The sequence below is a fragment of the Vipera berus genome (genome assembly GCF_964194415.1).
Source record: "Vipera berus genome assembly, chromosome: 1".
In the NCBI taxonomy this organism is placed as follows: domain Eukaryota; kingdom Metazoa; phylum Chordata; class Lepidosauria; order Squamata; family Viperidae; genus Vipera; species Vipera berus.
In genome coordinates, this window is record NC_138202.1 from 192,064,412 (window position 1) to 192,083,888 (window position 19,477).

Consider the following 19,477-nt stretch of genomic DNA (forward strand, 5'->3'; position numbering starts at 1 on the left):
CTTGAGAAATAAAACTGATAAAGTTTTCTTGCCCAATAAGTGGAGCTTCTATGTAAAAATAGAAATTCAGTCAAACAACTGATCCAGATGCAGACATACATTCAGAGAGCTACATCATTTCCTTAATCTATATTTTATATTACGATGAAGCCCAAATAGTTGTCAGATTTTTTTTCTACATGCATCCAAATAAAATAACTAAGCTTAAATATGCATGGTCATCACCTGGACAGCATACCTAATATAGTTCATATCGTCCACGCTGCCTGTTGCTGTTGATTTAATAGTCAGACTGGCAAGCTATGCTGACTAAGTTTCTTGTCCCCTCACCCTAGCATTTCCTTTGATCCTTGATCTTGCATTGAGGATGCCACACATAGTGCTGAGCACTGTTTGAGCTTGTCTTTACCAAAAACAATGTCTTTGTCCCTCACATTAATTGCATCAAAAACGTATGCAATTCATCCTCTCTCCATTCTGCCTTTTGCTCCAAGTTGCTCCTTCTCATCTGATACCTATCAGAGTTATACAACAGTCTGATCACATCAAACCCAAAAGTGCTCAGTGCTCCTATCTACTTTTTCTGCTTAAAACACCTGCCAGACCACCTTCATATACTCTGTCCATTTTTCCCCGTCTTTTTTTTCCCTTATCACTCTGATCCCATGGTCCATTCTTCGATTTCTCTCTGGGCTTCCTGTCTCCTTCTGAGTCCAATACAGACATTCCATGGTGTTGGACTTATTCTCTCGACTGTTCTGTCCTGATACGTGCCTGGCCTTGGTGTTGCTGCTAAAGCTCTGCTACCACAAGTAGTCCAAATATCGGCTTTTTCTTTACCAGGAAAATGTGGTACTTATTGGACTTAGCTATATTCCCTACCCAGGCTAAGTTCTTTAAAATGAATCAATTATCTTGAAATCTTCCCACCTTAAGACTACACACATTGAAAAGATGTGCAACCTTTTCAAAGAACATCTCAATAAAAACTACTTTTAAAACTAAGATAGGAGAAGTAGGCAAACCAACGACAATTCAAACTCAGTTGAAGCAACTCTGCTTTCAATATTTTAAATCTTCCTGTATACAGATATATATTTTTCAAAGACTTCAGTGAAATAAAATGAACAAAATTTTGAATTTACCTTCAAAATTTGCCAAAATGATGAGATTGCCATTTTTAATAAAATTCCTCCGATACAATTCATTATATGGCAAGATGTAACGCCAACCCAACTTTGGACCTACGTGGGTGTTATATAAAGGATCAAAAGTTCCAGTAATGTCAGCCTTATCCCAGAAAAGTTTGCCATCTGTCAAGGAAAATAAACAAACAAGCATAAATAAACTGAAATGGACCAATATTTTAAATATCCAACCTCCAATATTTTAGTATAAGATTCAAATAACCAGGCACAACATTCCATCCAACATTTTTTTATAGACATGCTTAAATTCTATTTGGAATTTAAGATAATTTTGCTTCAGTGGTGGTGGGAGGAGAGTGTTGTCCTCCCTGCATTGTTTTATAAAGTCTGGGTTAATAAGCTTTCTCTTTCTCCAGGGTAATTTTTGAAAAAAAGTGATCTTGGTCTAGTTACCATAACTTTCGATATAAGTTCTGCTGGTGATTAACTATAAAGCCCTACATGGCTTGGGAACAGGGTACCTGAGGACTCACCTTTTTACAAGAGTTTCTACCTGACCAATTAGATCAAATAGAATGGGCATGCTGCAGATCCTGTCAGCCAAAGATTGTCAGCTGATAGGGGCTAGAAAAAGAGCTTTTTCTGCAGCAGCCCCTGCTCTGTGGAACATCCTCCCCTCAGAGATTAGAATGGCCCCAATCCTGTTAACTTCTTTAAAGCTTTAATAGACCCGGCTATGGTCCCTATGCAGACATCTCATTTGAGTATATACACTACATATATACACTAATTTGAGCCTGGGACACTACATGCCACAATGGCTCCGCCTCTTGGCTTTATTTTTAAGAGACCAGATGCCTTGCTTTGTATATACTCAAATTAGATGCTTTAATGTTTTTTAGTGTTTAAATATTTTTATTGTTTTTATTGTTCTAAAATGTTTTTAACATTTTAATTGTAATATGTGTTTTTGAACTGCAAACCACCCAAACTCGTTTGCTGAGATGGATGGCTATAGAAATCAAATAAAAAATAAATAAACAAAAAAAAAGAAAGAAAGAAAGAAAGAAAGAAAGAAAGAAAGAAAGAAAGAAAGAAAGAAAGAAAGAAAGAAAGAAAGAAAGAAAGAAAGAAAGCTTTATGTGTTATACAATGTGCCTCAGACACAGCATCTTGTTTATGACTGTTTCTGCATTATATTTTGCCAGTGAATACAGATGCAGCTAGATGCTAGTTTACTTTCAGAGTCATACTGTAATTTAAAATGCTACTGATAAACTTTGAGTCAAATGACGGTATACAAAATTATTGCCATGGTCTCAAAGCACCTGCTTTTCCAAAAGGGGGAGATGGGGAAATTAATAAAATAGCCTGTAATACTATTAGTAGATACATTTCCAGGTGCCTAACATTTTGTTTTATTTTCAGGTGCCAACTAAAAATACTTTTATGCCTGGTTTTTTTACGCTTTATTGTCACTTGAATTTGTCATAGGTTCTAGGGATTGTCTCAAATTTACCACCTCAGAATTTACCATCTCAGAATTTGTAGCATTTCTTTAGATTGGATTTCACTCAGTAAATTAGAAATGGAGGAAGAGGTATAGAATACAATAGTTGAGTTCTATTCTGCACAAAATTAGAGCTGCTTCCCCCTGCTAACCTAATATTCCAAAAATAGTTCTGTCCTATTGATACTGTCCCACAGTATCTTCAATAATTCTGATTTTTAATTTATACAATTTGATTTTAATCTATCCAGTTGTAGGGATTATTTCAGCACAGATTTTTAGCAGCCTTAGAATTATGCTTCCAAATTAGAGAGAAAGCAGTCAATTCTGTACAACCCAAACACCCCTTAGACTTACTGTAACGCTGGTTGGGATTTGTAACAAAACTTCGACTTTCTGACATCCTTTGGGTGATGTCAGGATCTTGATCCACTATGGTGAATATCACTTGCCTGTTCCCAGCTGGCCACTCTAATGCTCCATCATTCTTGCCACTACATAAAGAAAACATGATTCCTAGGTAATCTCCATTTGAGTTGGCTGGACCACGGGGATAGAGACTGAGCACAAAGCAATAGCCCTCAGAGTTATAAAAGATAGGGCTTGGCAGATAATCTCCTTTTGAGGAACATTTTAAAATGGAAGTGAAGTTTCTTATCTGCCAAACGCTGGTAGGACATTGCGTTTCAGTCAGAGTGACATCATCAATGTGAATTCCTCCCTTGGAATTTTGTGGGTCTCCTTTAAGGCCATGAAAAAGATAGCGGAATTTGGTCCGGCTGCTGAAAGGAATGTTTGCTAAGTTCCACTGCTTCTCTCCATCACCTGAAAGGGGAGAGGGGAAAATCTAATATTTGATTCATTTACATATTCAACCCATTTTATGCTGCTTTCCCTGCAATGATCTCAAAGTGATATTTAGCAGAAGTAAAGTTTGAGGCCCTTTATTTGACCTCAGAGAAGCAACAGTTTTGTCAAGGTGCGTTCCAAATTTTGCTTAGTAGTAAAGATAAAAGTTGAATCTTTGAAGTAAATCTTCAAAGGTTACTTGAGAACTTACCCTGGATGCTTTTCAGTTTTATTGACTTCCTAACATTTCCAGTACCATCATCAATTTTAAGCCATATAATCAGTTCATCTTTTGGACTGCCATCAAATTTGTAAAAAAATTGTAGGCACTTCTCATTTCTTCTTGGATAAAGAATACGGGACTCCAAAATGGCTGCTTCACTTGAAAGGCCTTTTGCGGTATCGAAGCTCATAACGTACTCTTTCTCTGTAAAATAGATGAAGATGATTTAATGTCCTGTGGACCATGATTCATTTTGGGACAACCGTGCAGGATTTCACTGGGTCTAAACTGAAGCACTTGTGAAATTCTGTTACTGTAATCTTATAATAAAAATAATATTAGTGTGGCTTTGGCTTTCTAGCTCTGTCTACCTCAAAGGGCTGGCATCAATTTTGCAGATCTGAATATGCTTCCCTTTCCTTCCCTCTTTCTGAAAACTTAGAAGGGTCGATTCTGAGACACTTTCTCAAATAGCATTTGTGCCACAGATCAGATTTCTTTTGTTTGACCATTGCCTTGGTTGTGGCTCTTCGTCCTGATCCTCAAGGTTACTCCTTCTGCCCACAACATACAATTTTTTTTGAGGTCCATATATTTGCAAGAGAAACCTAATAAGAAAAAAATATATCTTTCATCATAAGTAGATTTCCACTACTGATTATTTTGTCACATATTAACATTTGGATACAATTAACATTTTTAATTCTCTTTTTTTTCATATGCTATATCCTTCCTATTGGCTTTCATTATCAAATGATTTCCAGTTGTACAGCCACTCTCATCCATTTAAATTACACGCTAGTATGTTACCTAAGCAGTGGTTGTTGTTATCCTGACTTGTAGTCAAGGTATGTTCCCAGTCCTTGTCGTCTCTTCCATTTTGCACCATACCACAGATACTGATGGACTCAAATGAACATTGGTCAAGGAGGGTAAGACTGGAAGCTGCAGGAAATACCCCCCACATTTCAGGTTAAAGTAATCTAAATGCAAATAAGAGAGGCCTCTGTTCTGCCTAACAAATTTCTTCCTAAATTAGTGTTGAGCTCCTTCAGAGAACTAAAACATTATGAAAACTACCTTGTTAGGATAGATTATTTTAGAACCATTCTCAGCTCCATATGAGCGAGTATTAGTATAGCATTATGTGCCATAAGTGTTCTGAACCAATAGTTTTATAGGATGTAGTGAAGTACAGTAGCTGGGAGGCCATAAATGATCAGAGGGTGCTGGAGGCACTAAGTGGGGACTAATAGTCATTTGATCCTGCTTCAGGGTGACAGGCAAGCTTAGGCCACAGGTTGGGTATTCACCAATTATGTAAGATTGGTGGTTGTTCAATGAAACAGTGTGGATATTAGTTCCTTGGGTAATTTAACTTCCTCTGGTCCTTTTCAAAGATGATTGATTGGTTAGGATAATTTATGCTTAGAAGCATCTGAAAGATTCCTTGGGAAAAGACATGTTGTATGATATTGTATGATCTTGGGAAAAGACATGCAAGGCTTAAAAAATTGAAATGGGTGCAATGGGTCTGCATTCTGATGAACCCTGAAACACCTTTGTGCTTTCAATTCTGTAGTTTCCATAGAACTATTCCTAATCTAATATAAAGTGGTAGACTTAGTTGTTAACTGTTCTTTGTTGTTAAGAAATATTTAAGATGTAAGGTTTTACCATTACTATAGCATGAAATTTGAGTAAAATAGAGTAAACTTACCACAATGGTACATGCGGTTAAGCCTTTCTACATCTATCTTGCTCATATCGTGGCTTTGCCCAATGATGTTGTTGAATTCTGGAATTGTTGTTGTAATTGTAGGGACAGATCTGTTCTTACTGAATGAGTAAGGTCCATAATGCATGACAGATTCATAATCATATGGAGTGTTTAAATCAGAAATGAAACTGTCATTATATTTGTCAAAGTTATACGCCTGACCTAGGAAAGAAAATACCAAGACTTTTAGACAAGTTTGACAATTAATAGTTTAATATTTTTATTAAACCATTAAAGAGGCAATCATTTATAACAGATCTAACTTGAACAACTTCATTCCTAATACATTATTTATCAGTTGGTTTCATCACATCCCTTATATTTTATTTAATATTTATAAGAATCCATTGGAAATTGCTTTGGAATTTTAGGTGAATTAATTTGTTGTTGTTGCATTTTAAGTTCCAAAGAGCAGACAGAACTCAGTAATGGGTTGGCTTTTTGTTTGATAACTCAAAGCTAGAGCAGTTAGATATGTTGAGTTTACCAATGAGACATTTGATCCAAAGAATAGTAGACCATTATGCTGTGCATGGTTTTATATACTCTCTTAGAAAACGAGATTTAAAGTTTGGGAATAGTCCTCAACCTACAGTAAATTTATTCTTGAATAATTAAGCGGTAAATAAAATCACATACAGATTTGTAGATTGGTCTATACTTAATGCACAACCTGGTTGCATTGTATTGAATCTACCTTTTGTGCCTCTTTAGCTTTGTGGCCCTGAGGCTTTCTGTTGTCTCTATTAATTGGAACAGATATTGATAGATCTGTCTTTCAAATTTAGGAATTGTCTTTTAGATAAGAAAAACACAGAATTGTTCATTCTCTCTTGAAACAAGTAAGAGGCCCAAAATACACAAGTCAGCCTGTTTTTTTTCCTCGCCTGAAACATGTGGCATTACTGCCTTATGATAGGATTAATATCCTTTTTTAATAATTATAAGGTAAGTAACACTTTTTAAAATCAAATTGAACGAGATGATTTCTAGCTGAAATCATCTGAAGTAGTAAGAATCCAAAATGGGCATGAAAGATTTGAAAGGTGCCAAAGCTTCCTAGTATCTTCTTTTCTGTCCCTTCCACTTACCATTAATGATTTCATTCCACCAAATCTTAACATAGTCGTCTCGATCAGTGCGTGACTGTTCATGAAAAAATCCAAGGGCATGCAGGACCTCATGCTCCACAATTTCTTTATATTCACAGCCTGATCCAATAGAAATGACCTGGCCAGTCTGAAGATGTCCCACATAAGACCAGCATCTGTTATACCATGATATGTTCATTCATCAAAACAGCTGTTTTAATACGAAAACTAATATAAAACACAAAGCCATTTAGCCTACAAGAGCCAACCGATAGGAGAGTGAGAGCTTCCCCCATCCACCACGTAGGATACCATCTTACTTTTCTAAGTTATCCATTCAAAAAATATATTGATGCTGCTTTATATCAACCAAATGCAAACCCTTGAAGATACCTACTCTTATAGTTCTTAACAGGCAGAAGATCATAGGGCTATTCAAGCCTTAATAAACAGGACTTATATCGAACATTCATGAGTTTTGCAGAAATGTCTCTATATTCAAAGGCTTCTTTGCTTAGACATTAGCCTCACTTAGATGGCAAGGAAGGATGATGTCATATGAACAGAATTAGTCAACAGGAGTCTCTAACGTGGTTCCCTTCTCATTTAGGTATTAAGATATACAGGTTTACTAACATATACATTCATGTTTATTAATAATCCATGTGCTCCAATAGGAGGATGTGAAAGGACTATTTATTGCATGTCCCTAAATCAAGATCTTGCAGAAGAGCTCAGTGTTGTTTATAAAAAAACTGTAGCTTATTTGCAGATGGAGTTATCATATTTATTTGGAGGCGAGGGGAATTATTTATGCTAAGCAACCCAGACTGCATTGTCACTGAAAAGCAAGGAATGTCCCAAAGCAGAGGTTGCCAACCTTTTGGGTACCAGGGACCGGTTCTGTTTTCTGCAGACCGGAGAATGCATGGTTTGTGTGCTGCCTGCATCCCGCAGATGGGGCTTTGCTTGTTTGTGCAGACCGGTTGCTGGCATGCCGTGGCCGGTACTGGTTCACGGACCGGGGGTTGGGGACCCCTGTCCCAAAGCACTGCATTTTTACTGAATAATCATTAAAAATGTATAGAGGAGAGATCACAGATGTATACAGAAAACCTATCTATATCTTTACAGAAAGGATAGAGAGGCAGGGTGGATGAGAGAAATCGCAGCATTACAATGTTCACTGAGGTAGTATGGCAATCTGTGATGACCCAGGGCACAGCACAGAGGCAATGCAGTCAGCTGGCAATTCAAACCGCCCTTTAATTGCTCCAAATTTTCCTCAAATGCTCCCACATTTCTGGCAAGCCTCAGAACAAAGGAAGACACACACACCTTCAGCCACCTCTGGCTGCAAATAGTTTCACATACAGTCTGATTAGAAGAGTAATTTACTCAAGGCCACATAGATAATAAGGAATGAAACATATATCCAAAATCTAACGAGTCTGTGGAAATACAAGCTTGCCTGAGCAGTTTCAGAAGAGAAGCCAAAATACAATCCGAGGTCTTTGAACATCCAAGCAATGTTGTCAGTCCATCCAATGGTCAGAGTTTCAGGGTTTCCAAGCAGAAATCACAACACAGAACAAGAGATCAGCCACAACACAAAAAACTCCAAGGAATCAGCATTTGTTCCCGACAAGTGCCTCTCCCCACAGTGTCTCCTTAAGTCTCAGTCTCCAAGTATGCCTTGTGGAGAGGCTCAGGATGCTCTCCTCCCAATTAGTTGAGCCTGCCTGTGTTGTTCCCTCCTTCTCTCCACTCCCCGTGCTCTAGGATCAGGAGGCGGTGGCCCTTGCTCATCGCCTGAACTCTGTCTCTCCTGTTCATTCTGTCCCAATCCTGAAAGGCCCTGGCCTGCCTTGGCCTGCTCTTCTCCACATTCCTCTGAAGCCACAGACACCTCTCCCTCGACCTCCATAGGGTCCCGTTCCAGCTCATTTTCCTCAGCAGATTCAGGCTCCAGCGGAGGCATGACAAATCCATTATTTGAGACTATAGGCAATATCCGTTGTCTAATAAAGGGAGGGAACTTTATAGAATGCTAGCATGCCAGGAATTCTAGAAATCTCCCTTCACGATAATTAGGATTTACCTACACGTTTTCCTAATAAAGCAGGGTGCAGCCCCAAACTTGAGATTCTGTGTGCAGTAAGCTATCTGTGATCTCAGCTGGAACTGCAATATGCAACCTGGGGAAGATGAAGAGGAAATCTACCATTCCTTCTGGCAACAAGCCGGGAATAAGTTTCCTTGAATGCACTGACATCTCATTAGGCTGCGCTGCAGACTAAGTGGCACCTCAAGGGAAACATGCCAGATGATGCAAATAACAGGTGGAGACTATCCAGATGACAAGACGGGCACGCAAGGGCTTCCTCTTCTTGCTGGTAATAAACAATTTCAGTGAAATCAAGGAAACACAACCTGATCCAGCCTTAAAATATGGGAGTCAAAGAATGTCAAGAGGAAAAGGCCTAGTTTGTGTCTTATTGCTAGGTTTCAATAAAGAACGAGAGAAGGAATACAGTATCATTTTGTGTACTTTAACTATGGGCAATAATTATTTAAATGCAACATCTTTCTGTCATGACATTAGCTTGTTTGTTTGAATAAATTTACCCATTCAGCTTTTCAAATTGGAGGTAAGACTTCTCTCCTTCATAGGGTTTAAAGTCAATGCAAGATTTGAGTCTAAACATCTCAAATGCTTGCAATATGACGCCCTTGGTATTCAGGTCTGAAAGAAAAGAATGCATATTTTATATTCCTATCCAGACAAATGAGATAAAAATATTATTTAGAAATATTAGATAACTGTGTTTCATTACTAGAACCATCTTTCTCACTCAGTGCTCCTTCCTCTCTTCAGGGCTAGACTAGAAACATCCTGGAAGAAAGCAAACCACTTCCGTATTGCTGCCAAGAAGGTTACATGGAGATAACTAATGGGTCAAACTCAAGGAGATTTTGTCTTTATCTACTAAAAAGCCTGACATCTGGAAGAGCTGGCTGGAAACATTGAAACTGAAGCCCAAGAGGAAGTGAGGACTCAGTTAAGGAAGAGAACTCTGAAGGAACATTTTTTAGGGAGTTGCAGGGGGAAGAGGGCAGATGATCCACTAAATTTGTCCTCTATTGGAGTTTACTGCTTATCCATTGTAGCCATCAAACTAATGATTAATCTAGTGTTCCAGAACAGAAAATGTCTTGTTACCTATACTGGCGCCCATTTTGTATGGAATTGGAAGTTTCCATCTATAGGAGTCATTCCTCAGTGCATTTTTGTCAAGCTGTTAAGAAAATTAAACTATATTTTTTTAAAAGTTTATTTTCTAATCTCTTTATAAAAAGTAGATCAACCTTACATACCAGCATGATAATGTCACCTTCAAAGAACTTCTTTCCTGTTGCTAAATGTGGAATGAACAACAGTTAAGGACAAAGCATTATTTAAGAAATTATTACAGGTTTTTGTTCTCTAAATTTTAGACACATAGATAAAAACCCAGCATCTGATAGAATTTTTTCCTGTTTACTATTTAACATATCCATGTCTAGGAATCAGTCTGGATTTTTGCTGCAATTCCTACAGATATTTAGCTTGAACATTTTTTTTTTACTGGACACAACAGAGTGAATCGACATATATTGGATGTCATTAGTCATACACTGATGTAAGGTCCTTTATCGTAAACAGTCTCTCAGAGCATACTCTAATGTAATGGGTATGAAAGAAAATAATTGTGATAATGAGGGAGATATGATCAGTGGAGAAGAGAGAGAAGAAATTAAGGATGCAAGTCAAGTTTATTTGTTTCTCCAAAATTGTCCTCAGAGAACAAATCAGCTCTTCGTCTATGTGAAATCCCTTCACAAACATGAAGAATGCAGTCATGGCTCCTTCAAACTTTTCTTCTCCAGACTAAACATTTCCAATTTCCTCATTCTCTTACGCTGCTTCTAATTTTTTGTGGGTTTTTGGCAGTGACAGAACTCATTTGGATTCAGCATTGTAGTACTCAAAACGTCACATCAGACCAGATAGTCCTTCCAGATCTCACCACCAAGAATGGATGAAACTAACATGCTATCTTGATTTGTTCTGTTTTGATGTTCTACAGGCCTACTCTTTTCTATTAATATCAGTGGATTCCAAGAATGTGTTTGGGATTTTTTAAATTTATATAATACATATATGCACAATATTTCTCTACAAAAGATTTACTTACCTGCATTGATTTCAGGGATGCCTTTTCTATGTTTTCCTTCATCTAAGAAGTGCCCTTCTAAATGAATAAATACGTGTATTAGTATCAAATATATACTTCTTTACAGATCATTATTTCAGACTGTATACTTCCCACCTTAGAAAAAGATATTCTTTTATTTTATTTCATTTACTTCATTTTGAGTTTGTTTTGATTTACCTTCATGTTCTGCTATCCTCCTGATCTGCAACGGCAATTGGACATTTTTAGAAAAGCAAGGAAAATAAAATAGTATTATGCCAAGTCAGGAAGCATCTAGGGAAGTACCATACCGTAAAAGTGGAAGAGACAGTCAGCATTACTGCCAGGCACAGGAGCTGAGGTGAAGACATTTTGGAATGGCTGTGAATGATTGAGGGCATGGCATAAATAGCCTGTAGATTTCCGGTCTTTTTATGCAGTGTCAGAGAAAATTAAGAATTAAGCAACTGTAGGTTAACATTTAATTCATCTTATTATTTCCTGATTAGACTCTTGAGAAGGAAATCAACTTAAACAATTATTTTATTTATATATTCCCTATGAACTTCTTCAGTCAACAAAATGTAATTTGTCCATAGCAGAGAGAAACAATGGATAAGACAGAACAATGTAATAAAGAGCCCTAAACCTGTCAGTCAGATAATTACTGTAACAGCCAGCCTGAAACTCAGGAAGGGCATTCCTCTGAAAGAATAGTGAACCAGACAAATCCTTTAAGATTTAGGGCTTTAGGAACACAGAGGAAGGATGCCTACATATACATACATATCTTAAAGGTAACCTGAAAGATTTTGATAAGGCCATCTCCCTCCCAAAGTTGTACCTTTGTAGGAAATAAATACTTCAAAACACATTTATACAAAGATTCACTTTCTCTATAAATACCTCTACTTGGGAATACTGAAACTGACAGAAGAGATGTTTGTAGCTCAGGGTTGAACTGTGGGAACTTTGGTGTTCTCTGAACTTGGTGCTTTTTCTTGCAGACCATTCACTACCAAGTTAGGGGACATAATCAGTTATAGGAGGGAGTGGGCTTTCCTGTCTGTTTATATATACTACTGACTTGCTCTGTTAGTGGGGGAAATGCTCTTGGTGGTTCCTTAATTAGGCTCTTCTTTACTGCTATCAAAAGGGACGCGGTGGCTCAGTGGGTTAGGACGCTGAACTTGTCGATCGGAAGGTCGGCAGTTTGGCGGGTCGAATCCCGAGTGCCGCATAGCAGAGTGAGCGCCTGTTACTCGTCCCAGCTTCTGCCAACCTAGCAGTTCGAAAGTATGTAAAAATGCAAGTAGAAAAATAGGGACCACTACGGTGGGAAGGTAACAGCGTTCCGTGCGCCTTTGGCATCTAGTCATGCCGGCCACATGACCACGGAGACGTCCTCGGACAAGCGCTGGCTCTTCGGCTTTGAAACAGAGATGAGCACCGGCCCCTAGAGTTGGAAACGACTAGCACACATGTGCGGGGGAACCTTTACCTTTACCTTTACCTTACTGCTATATTGTTTGTCTGAGTTGGTAGTTCCATGATTAGGACATTGTTCACTTAACAGAATAACAGAGCTGGAAGGGACCTCAGAAGTCTTCTCCTGCTCAAGCAGGAGACCCTGTACCATTTCAGACAAATGGCTGTCCAGTCTCTTTTTTAAAATATCCAGTGATGGAGCATCCACTTCTGAAGGCAAGCCGTTCCACTAATTAATTGTTCTCACTGCCAGGAAATTTCTCTTTAGTTCTAGGTTGCTTCTCTCCTTGATTAGTTCCCAACCATTGCTTATTGTCTTGCCTTCTGATGCTTTGGAAAATAGGTTGACCCCCTCTTCTTTGTGGCAGCCCCTCAAATGTTGGAACACTGCTATCATGTCCCCCCTAGTCCTTCTTTTTAGTAGAATAAAAAGGTAAAGGTAAAAGGTTCCCCCGCACATGCGTGCTAGTCGTTTTCGACTCTAGGGGCCGGTGCTCATCTCCGTTTCAAAGCCGAAGAGCCAGCACTTGTCCAAGGACGTCTCTGTGGTCATGTGGCCGGCATGACTAGACGCCAAAGGCGCACGGAACTCTGTTACCTTCCCACCGTAGTGGTCCCTATTTTTGTACTTGCATTTTCACGTACTTTCGAACTGCTAGGTTGGCAGAAGCTGGGACGAGTAACAGGCGCTCACTCTGTTACGCGGCACTCGGGATTCGACTCGCCAAACTGCCGACCTTCTGATCGACAAGCTCAGCGTCCTAACCCACTGAACCACTGCGTTATAGGACGACTGTTTATTTATAATAACATTTCTGGGGCAAAATATGAAGGAGACACCGCGTCCCCTTTTAGTAGAATAGACATACCCAATTCCTGCAACCATTTTTTATATTTTAGCCTCCAGTCCCCTAGTCATTTTTGTTGCTCTTCTCTGCACTCTTTCCAGAGTCTCAACATCTTTTTTACATCATGGTGACCAAAACTGGATGCAGTATTCCAAGTGTGGCCTTACCAAGGCATTGTAAAGTGGTGTTAGTACTTCACATGATCTTGATTCTATCAGTTTGTTAATGCAACCTAGGATTGCATTGGCTCTTTTGGTGGCTGCAGCACACCTGCTGACTCACAATTAAGTAACTGTCCACTAGGACTCCAAGATCTCTCTTGTAGTTACTGGTATTGAGCCAAGTTTCACCTAATCTGTACCTATACATATGGTTTTTCTTGCCTAGGTGTAAAATCTTACTTTTCTCTACAATTTTATTAGATAGGGCCCAGTGTTCAAGTCCGGAGATCCTTCTGGATCTTGAGCCTATCTTCTGGGGCGTTCGCTATTCCTGCCAGTTTGGTGTCATCTGTAAATTTGATGCATTCCCCTTCTATTGCCTCATCTAAATCGTTTATTGGTGGTCTAGAAAAAGTTTTCATTTTGGTAATGAAATATATAAGAAGCTGTTTATAAATTCCATGAATAAAACATCCATGTATATGGAACCATGGAAGTATTAATAAATGAGAAAATGGTCTGACCAAACCTTTGTATATTATTTCTGGAAACTCCTAGAGAGATGAAAGGCCAAATGAACGGAAAAGGCAAATATCCCTATCTTTCAAAAAAGAGGAGGAAATAAGAACTAAGGAACTGTAAGCCACTCAATCTAACAACTATATTTGTGACAATTCCAGAACAGATCATAAAGGCATCCATCTGTAAGCATCTTGAAAATAATGTAATAATTATCAGAAGTGAACATATCTTTCCAGATTAACTGTACCCATATTTTGACCAGATAACTTAGTAGACTGAAGGAATGCTGTAATCATAATATACCATATTTCATTTGACAAAGTATCTGGTGACTCGGATGGTGAGCAGCCGCCCTTCTCATCCTCAGTCCCGGTGAGCCTCTGCGGACAGGTCCCGGGCCACCCCGGCTGCAGGAGAGCAGCTGAAGCTACGTTTCGTGAGTTACCTTCAGGGAAGGTCGCTGCTCCGCAGTTACGACTGCCACTTCGGACTTACGATGCGCCTGGGTGGGGTTTTGTGGGGAGGGGGAGGTTGTGAGTTCGAGTTCTGCCTTGGGCTGGGGGGGATTGGGGAGGTCTGGGCCAGCCTCCCCCTCCCCCTCCTTGTCTGGCCAGCCCACCTCACAGGGTTGTTGTTGGGGGAAAGGGGAGGAGGGAGAGTTTAGGGTGTTGGGCACCTTGAGTTGCTAGCAAGTACTAAGGGTGGAAAAAATGGGAAATGACACTGGAAAGCCATTGGTCTGACATGGGAGAGGGTCTCCTGCTTGGGTGAGGGGTTGGACTAGATGACCTCCAGGGTACCTTCCAGCTCTGTTATTCTACAATTCTACATTCTTGATTAGCAAACAAGCTAAATATGAGCTGGATGGAATGAACATTAAACTATCCTGACAGCTAGGCTTCTCAATGGTTCCTTACCAAATTGGAAGGGAATATTGAATTTAATCTTCATTTTACACTCCCAAATGTGCTTTTCAAAAGTAACTGGACTTTCTTGGGGTTTTTTCCTTGAAAACATTTCACTTCTCATCCAAGAAGCTGCTTCAGTTCAGTACTCTAAAGACATTTTTTTTAATGAGAAGAGAAACGCTTTCAAGGGGGAAAAAAACAAGAAAGTCCAGTTGTCTTTTGAAAAGCATCTTTGGGACAACCATGACCTGGATCAGGGCTTTTCAACCAGTGGTACGGGTACCACCTGTGGTACATTGGCACCTGGCAGGTGGTACGTGACCATCCTAGAAAAGTGGTAACGGGGGAGGGGAATGAGCTGAACCGGTGGCAGCACTGCACAAGCCTGAGCGAGAGACGGCTGGAGCTGTAGGGCTATCAGGGCTCAGTGGAAGCACCAGGATCAGCACCAGGATCCAGCTGGAGCTCGGCGCTGATCCTGGTGCTTCTGCTGAGCCCAGAAGAAGCACTGATCAGCTGGAATGTTGCAGCATCCCCAGGGTCTTGTGATTTACATTCAGATGCTTGGCAACTGATTCATATTTATGACGGTCACAGTGTCCCAGGGTCATGCGATGTGACCAAAACCTGCTGCAACCACCCAGCAGACTGGGGGAATAAAAACCAAACACCCCCAACCCCACCCCCGCTGCCAATCCTCAACAGAAATGCTCACAACAATGAAAACCTCGGACAGGAGGAAGAGCGCCACCGGGTGGGCAGGCAGGTGTCTTGCTCAGATGTGGCTTGGGGGACACTTTTTTCAGTGCCATTGTAACTTCAAACAGTCACTAAGTGAACTGTTGTAAGTCGAGGACTACCTGTACTTCATCATTTTTTCCCTTTTTTTGTCATCAATGGGTGAAAAGGTTGCAAAGTCCTGACCTGGATGATTGAGAATCTCCATAGACTTGCATTTTTCAACATTTTTACTAATGATAGATGAGCAAGTTTATCAGTTTTGCTGATGACACAAAACAGATGGGATACTATTTCCTGTATCCCAGAGGACAGAAATAAGATTCAAAACAATCTTGACAGGTTAGACAATCATAATAAATTGAACAGTGATTAAAGCAAATGTACTGTATGCAAGCAGAAAATAGAATTCAAATTATTGTAGAATGCTATGGATATAGAATGGAACTTATCTGGCTTGGCAAGTATGTGTAAAAAATTATTGGGACAGTAATTAATTAAAATTGAATATGAGTCAGCCATGTGATATGGTTCTTTTATCAACAGAGCAGCATTCCTCAAACTTGCTAACCTTAGGATGTGTGAACTTCAGTTCCCAGAATTCCCAATCAGGATTCTGGGAACTGAAGCCCACACATCTTAAAGTTGACAACTTTAAAAAAAAACACTGCAAGAGTCCTAGCTTGATTATGTTACTATGCCAAACCACAACAGCTTTCCTGGTAGCACAGGATAAATCTTCTTGTATAGAATATGGAATAACAAAGATGGAGATCTTGGAGACCTAGTCCAATCCCCTGCTCAAGTGGGAGACCCTATACAATTCTGGACAAATCTCTTCTATCCAATCTCTTCTTCATAACCTCCAGTGATAGAGTGCCCACAAATTCTAGAGGCAAGCCATTCCACTGGTTACTTGTTCTCACTGCCAAGTAACTTCTCCTTAATTCTAGGTTGGATCTCTCTTTGTTAAGCTTCCAACCGTTACTTCTTGTCTTGCCCTGAGGTGCTTTGGAGAATAAGTTGATCACTTATTCTGTGACAGCCTCTCAAATATTAGAAGGCCGCTATCATGTCACCTCTAGTGTTTCTCTTCATTAGATTAGAAATACCGAATTCCCACAACTGTTCATCGTAAGGTTTAACTTCCAGTCCCGTAAACATCTTTGTTGCTGTTCTCTTCACTCTTTCTAGTCTCGACATCTTTTTTTGTATAATGGGGATCAAAACTGGATGCAGCATTCCAAGTTATGTAGCAACTCATTCTATAACAGGACACAGAGGACCCCTCAGTCACCTTCTGTATTGTGCAGTTTATCTTTGATCTGATCCATCACATTCTGAAGAGGAAACTAAACACAAGCTGGATGCTTGTGGTTAGCATGTCATAGCTTTGGGTGAGAGCAAAATACACAGAGTTACTATCCACAGACTCATGCTGGATTTCTTTTATGACTCTATGTGTAAGCAATCTAGCCGATTTATAACCCCTCTACCTCATCTGAAATGAGACGTCAATCAGACTAAATTTTAGAAGAATCGTGTTAAAATATAGGATCAGGATAAATAATGAAGATTTGGTTGAGTTTTCAAAAACAAGAAGGGAGAAATGTACAGCCGTCCAATATTCACGATAAAGCTGATGTTCACTCGAGGCAATTTACCTTAAGAACAAAAATCATAGTCTGTTTCATTTAGTAATGAAAAGAAAAAGCAGTTAAACCAATAGTCAGTGAATGCCAGAAGACTGTTATGAAGTGGCAATTCTTACTTGATAACCCACATATGGGTAACTACAGTATTTCCAGGTTTCGGATGAACTGTTGGAATGGAATTGGAAAGACCCATGTTCTAATGATGTTGGGAAAGCTGCCGCAGCCCGTTTGCAAAACTGCCGCCTTCCTCCGAAGGCGGTAGCTCTGCAAACAGGCCGTTGCCATCGCGCAACCGGTTCCATCATACATTTAAAAAATGGCAACCGCGCGCGTCCACGCATGCGCAAGGAAAAACATTTTGCGCATGCGCGTGCATGGACACACGCACGCGGCTCCCACTTTTTTGTGTGATGGAACCGGTTCCCAGTGGCTCTTTTCCTTTTTCAGGTTGTCGACCCCTGTTGTAATCCAACCTCAGCTGAAATCCACTGGGTAACTTTGGCTCAGCCCTTCCTTAATTTACTGCATTTCACAAGGTTGAGGGGAAAATGGGAGAAATGAGTCTGATGGATGCCAATCTGAATTGGGCAATATAAATTGAATACATACATACACATATACAAGGGGGGATATGCAGTTGAGGAAATATAAAGTAATGTGTAATGCAATCATTTATTTCCATAGTGAAAAAAGCAAGGCTGTGTGAAACCTGTTACCATCATAAATAATGGTCCCCCCAAAAAAGGCAGGCAAAGGGGCAAAGTTCCCAAAACAAGCAGTCCTTTATGGTTAACCATAAGATGCTTGGATTTCTTAGCTGGTGAGGTTGTCATTGGTCTAGTGGTTAAGGCACCAGGCTAGGCTGTTACCTGGTCTTATGCCCAGCGAGGTGTGGAAATATTCAACAGGCCCATCCAGGACATTCAAGCAGGACAGGACAATTTTTGATAAGTCATTTCTCATATAAACTGGTTCTCTCCCCCTCCAGCCACATCTTTCATGCGTTTATGTCAAACATAGAAAGCTGTCAATCCAGCCTCTAATGTGTACCTTAGAACTTCTCTGCCTTCCCATGAATACTGCGCCAAGAATAACTGACAGCACTCAAGACCAGAATCTTCAGTTACATATTCTGCCTGCTCCTGTCCTTCATACACCAATTCCCCTTCCTTTTTTTATATGCATGGAAATGTCTACAGAAGCCACTGGGCCTTGATGTGTCAGAAAAGCCCTGCTGATGTACAAACTTGTTCAATTTCTATCTATCCTGCAGCAGTCAGTGAGAACCTTTATGATTAAAGCATCCATCAAACTTATTTCCCATTTTTTCCTCTATGGAGACATACCCATCTCTCATGATCACAGAAGTCATTAATTTTGTTGTGTTGATGCTCCTTTTGTCAAACATATTTCTGAAGAGAACTGCAAAACAGCCTTGAACCACCTTTATTTATAGGTCTTTTTCAGTACAAGCTAATAATTTGATCTGGGAACTTCTGGAACTAAAATTGTACTTTGCTGGTAAAGAAGTGATTAATTCTGTCCTTCACTTTGTATGTTATATAGAGGTGAACCTTGAAAGGTGATAAAGAAAGATAGTGCATAAAAGGACTCCAGTTTTGATTTTTATATCTATTTGAGAATTGCATTTATAGGAAAGTAGTTACAGATTTTTTAAGTTTAAGGCCAGATGTTATTTTTCCTCTTTGGGAAAGTCTGCATAGTTTGTGTACCTGTTTTTCTAACAGTGCTGAACTTGAAAACAATGTTCATTATGATATTTTATTAAAAGGATAAAAAGGTAGTTAGCAAAACATAAATAAAACAATAAAATAAACATACTAAAGAATTGTGTTGGAGAGTTATTTTTATCATCAATCTAGCAATAAAAACAAGGGGTGAAACAATTTATGTTTGACAATAGAAACAGATCCAATCGCAATTGAGAAGATTGTTATTGTGATTAGTACTTTTAATGTTATTAATAGAACAAAGCTTTGCGTTTTGCCTATTTTTTATTATTTTGCTTACATAATGTTTAGCAGATACATTCTCCTTTCATTCCAATCAGTTAACCATTCTCTCCAAATATGCCAAAGCATGAGATAGTAAAGATAATTTCTAAATGCTATCAGTTACCTGATAGCATTTAGAATAATTGTTTCTTACATGGTTACTCACTTTAAAACATTCCCAGCTTTGACACCCATCAAAAGACTGTTCAGAAATGTGAATTAATGAAGCATAAAGCAATCTCAAAGGTGACCAGAGTGAGATCAGCAGTAATAAAGCAGAGATCAGCAGTAATAAATGATAAT

The 19,477-nt window shown here is 39.3% G+C and overlaps 1 protein-coding gene across 1 annotated transcript; it reads right to left on the reverse strand.

Moving 5' to 3' along the window:
- Positions 1-652: 652 nt before the first annotated feature.
- Positions 653-11,210, reverse strand: LOC308660120 (meprin A subunit alpha-like; the record flags this gene model as incomplete). Its single annotated transcript, XM_081314338.1, has 13 exons — positions 653-834; positions 1,146-1,313; positions 3,016-3,483; positions 3,719-3,934; positions 4,541-4,675; positions 5,451-5,672; positions 6,602-6,777; positions 9,230-9,347; positions 9,825-9,900; positions 9,980-10,020; positions 10,840-10,896; positions 11,038-11,062; positions 11,151-11,210. The coding sequence occupies 13 exons, from the start codon at positions 11,208-11,210 to the stop codon at positions 653-655; spliced, it is 1,944 nt and encodes a 647-aa protein (XP_081170464.1).
- Positions 11,211-19,477: the final 8,267 nt, after the last annotated feature.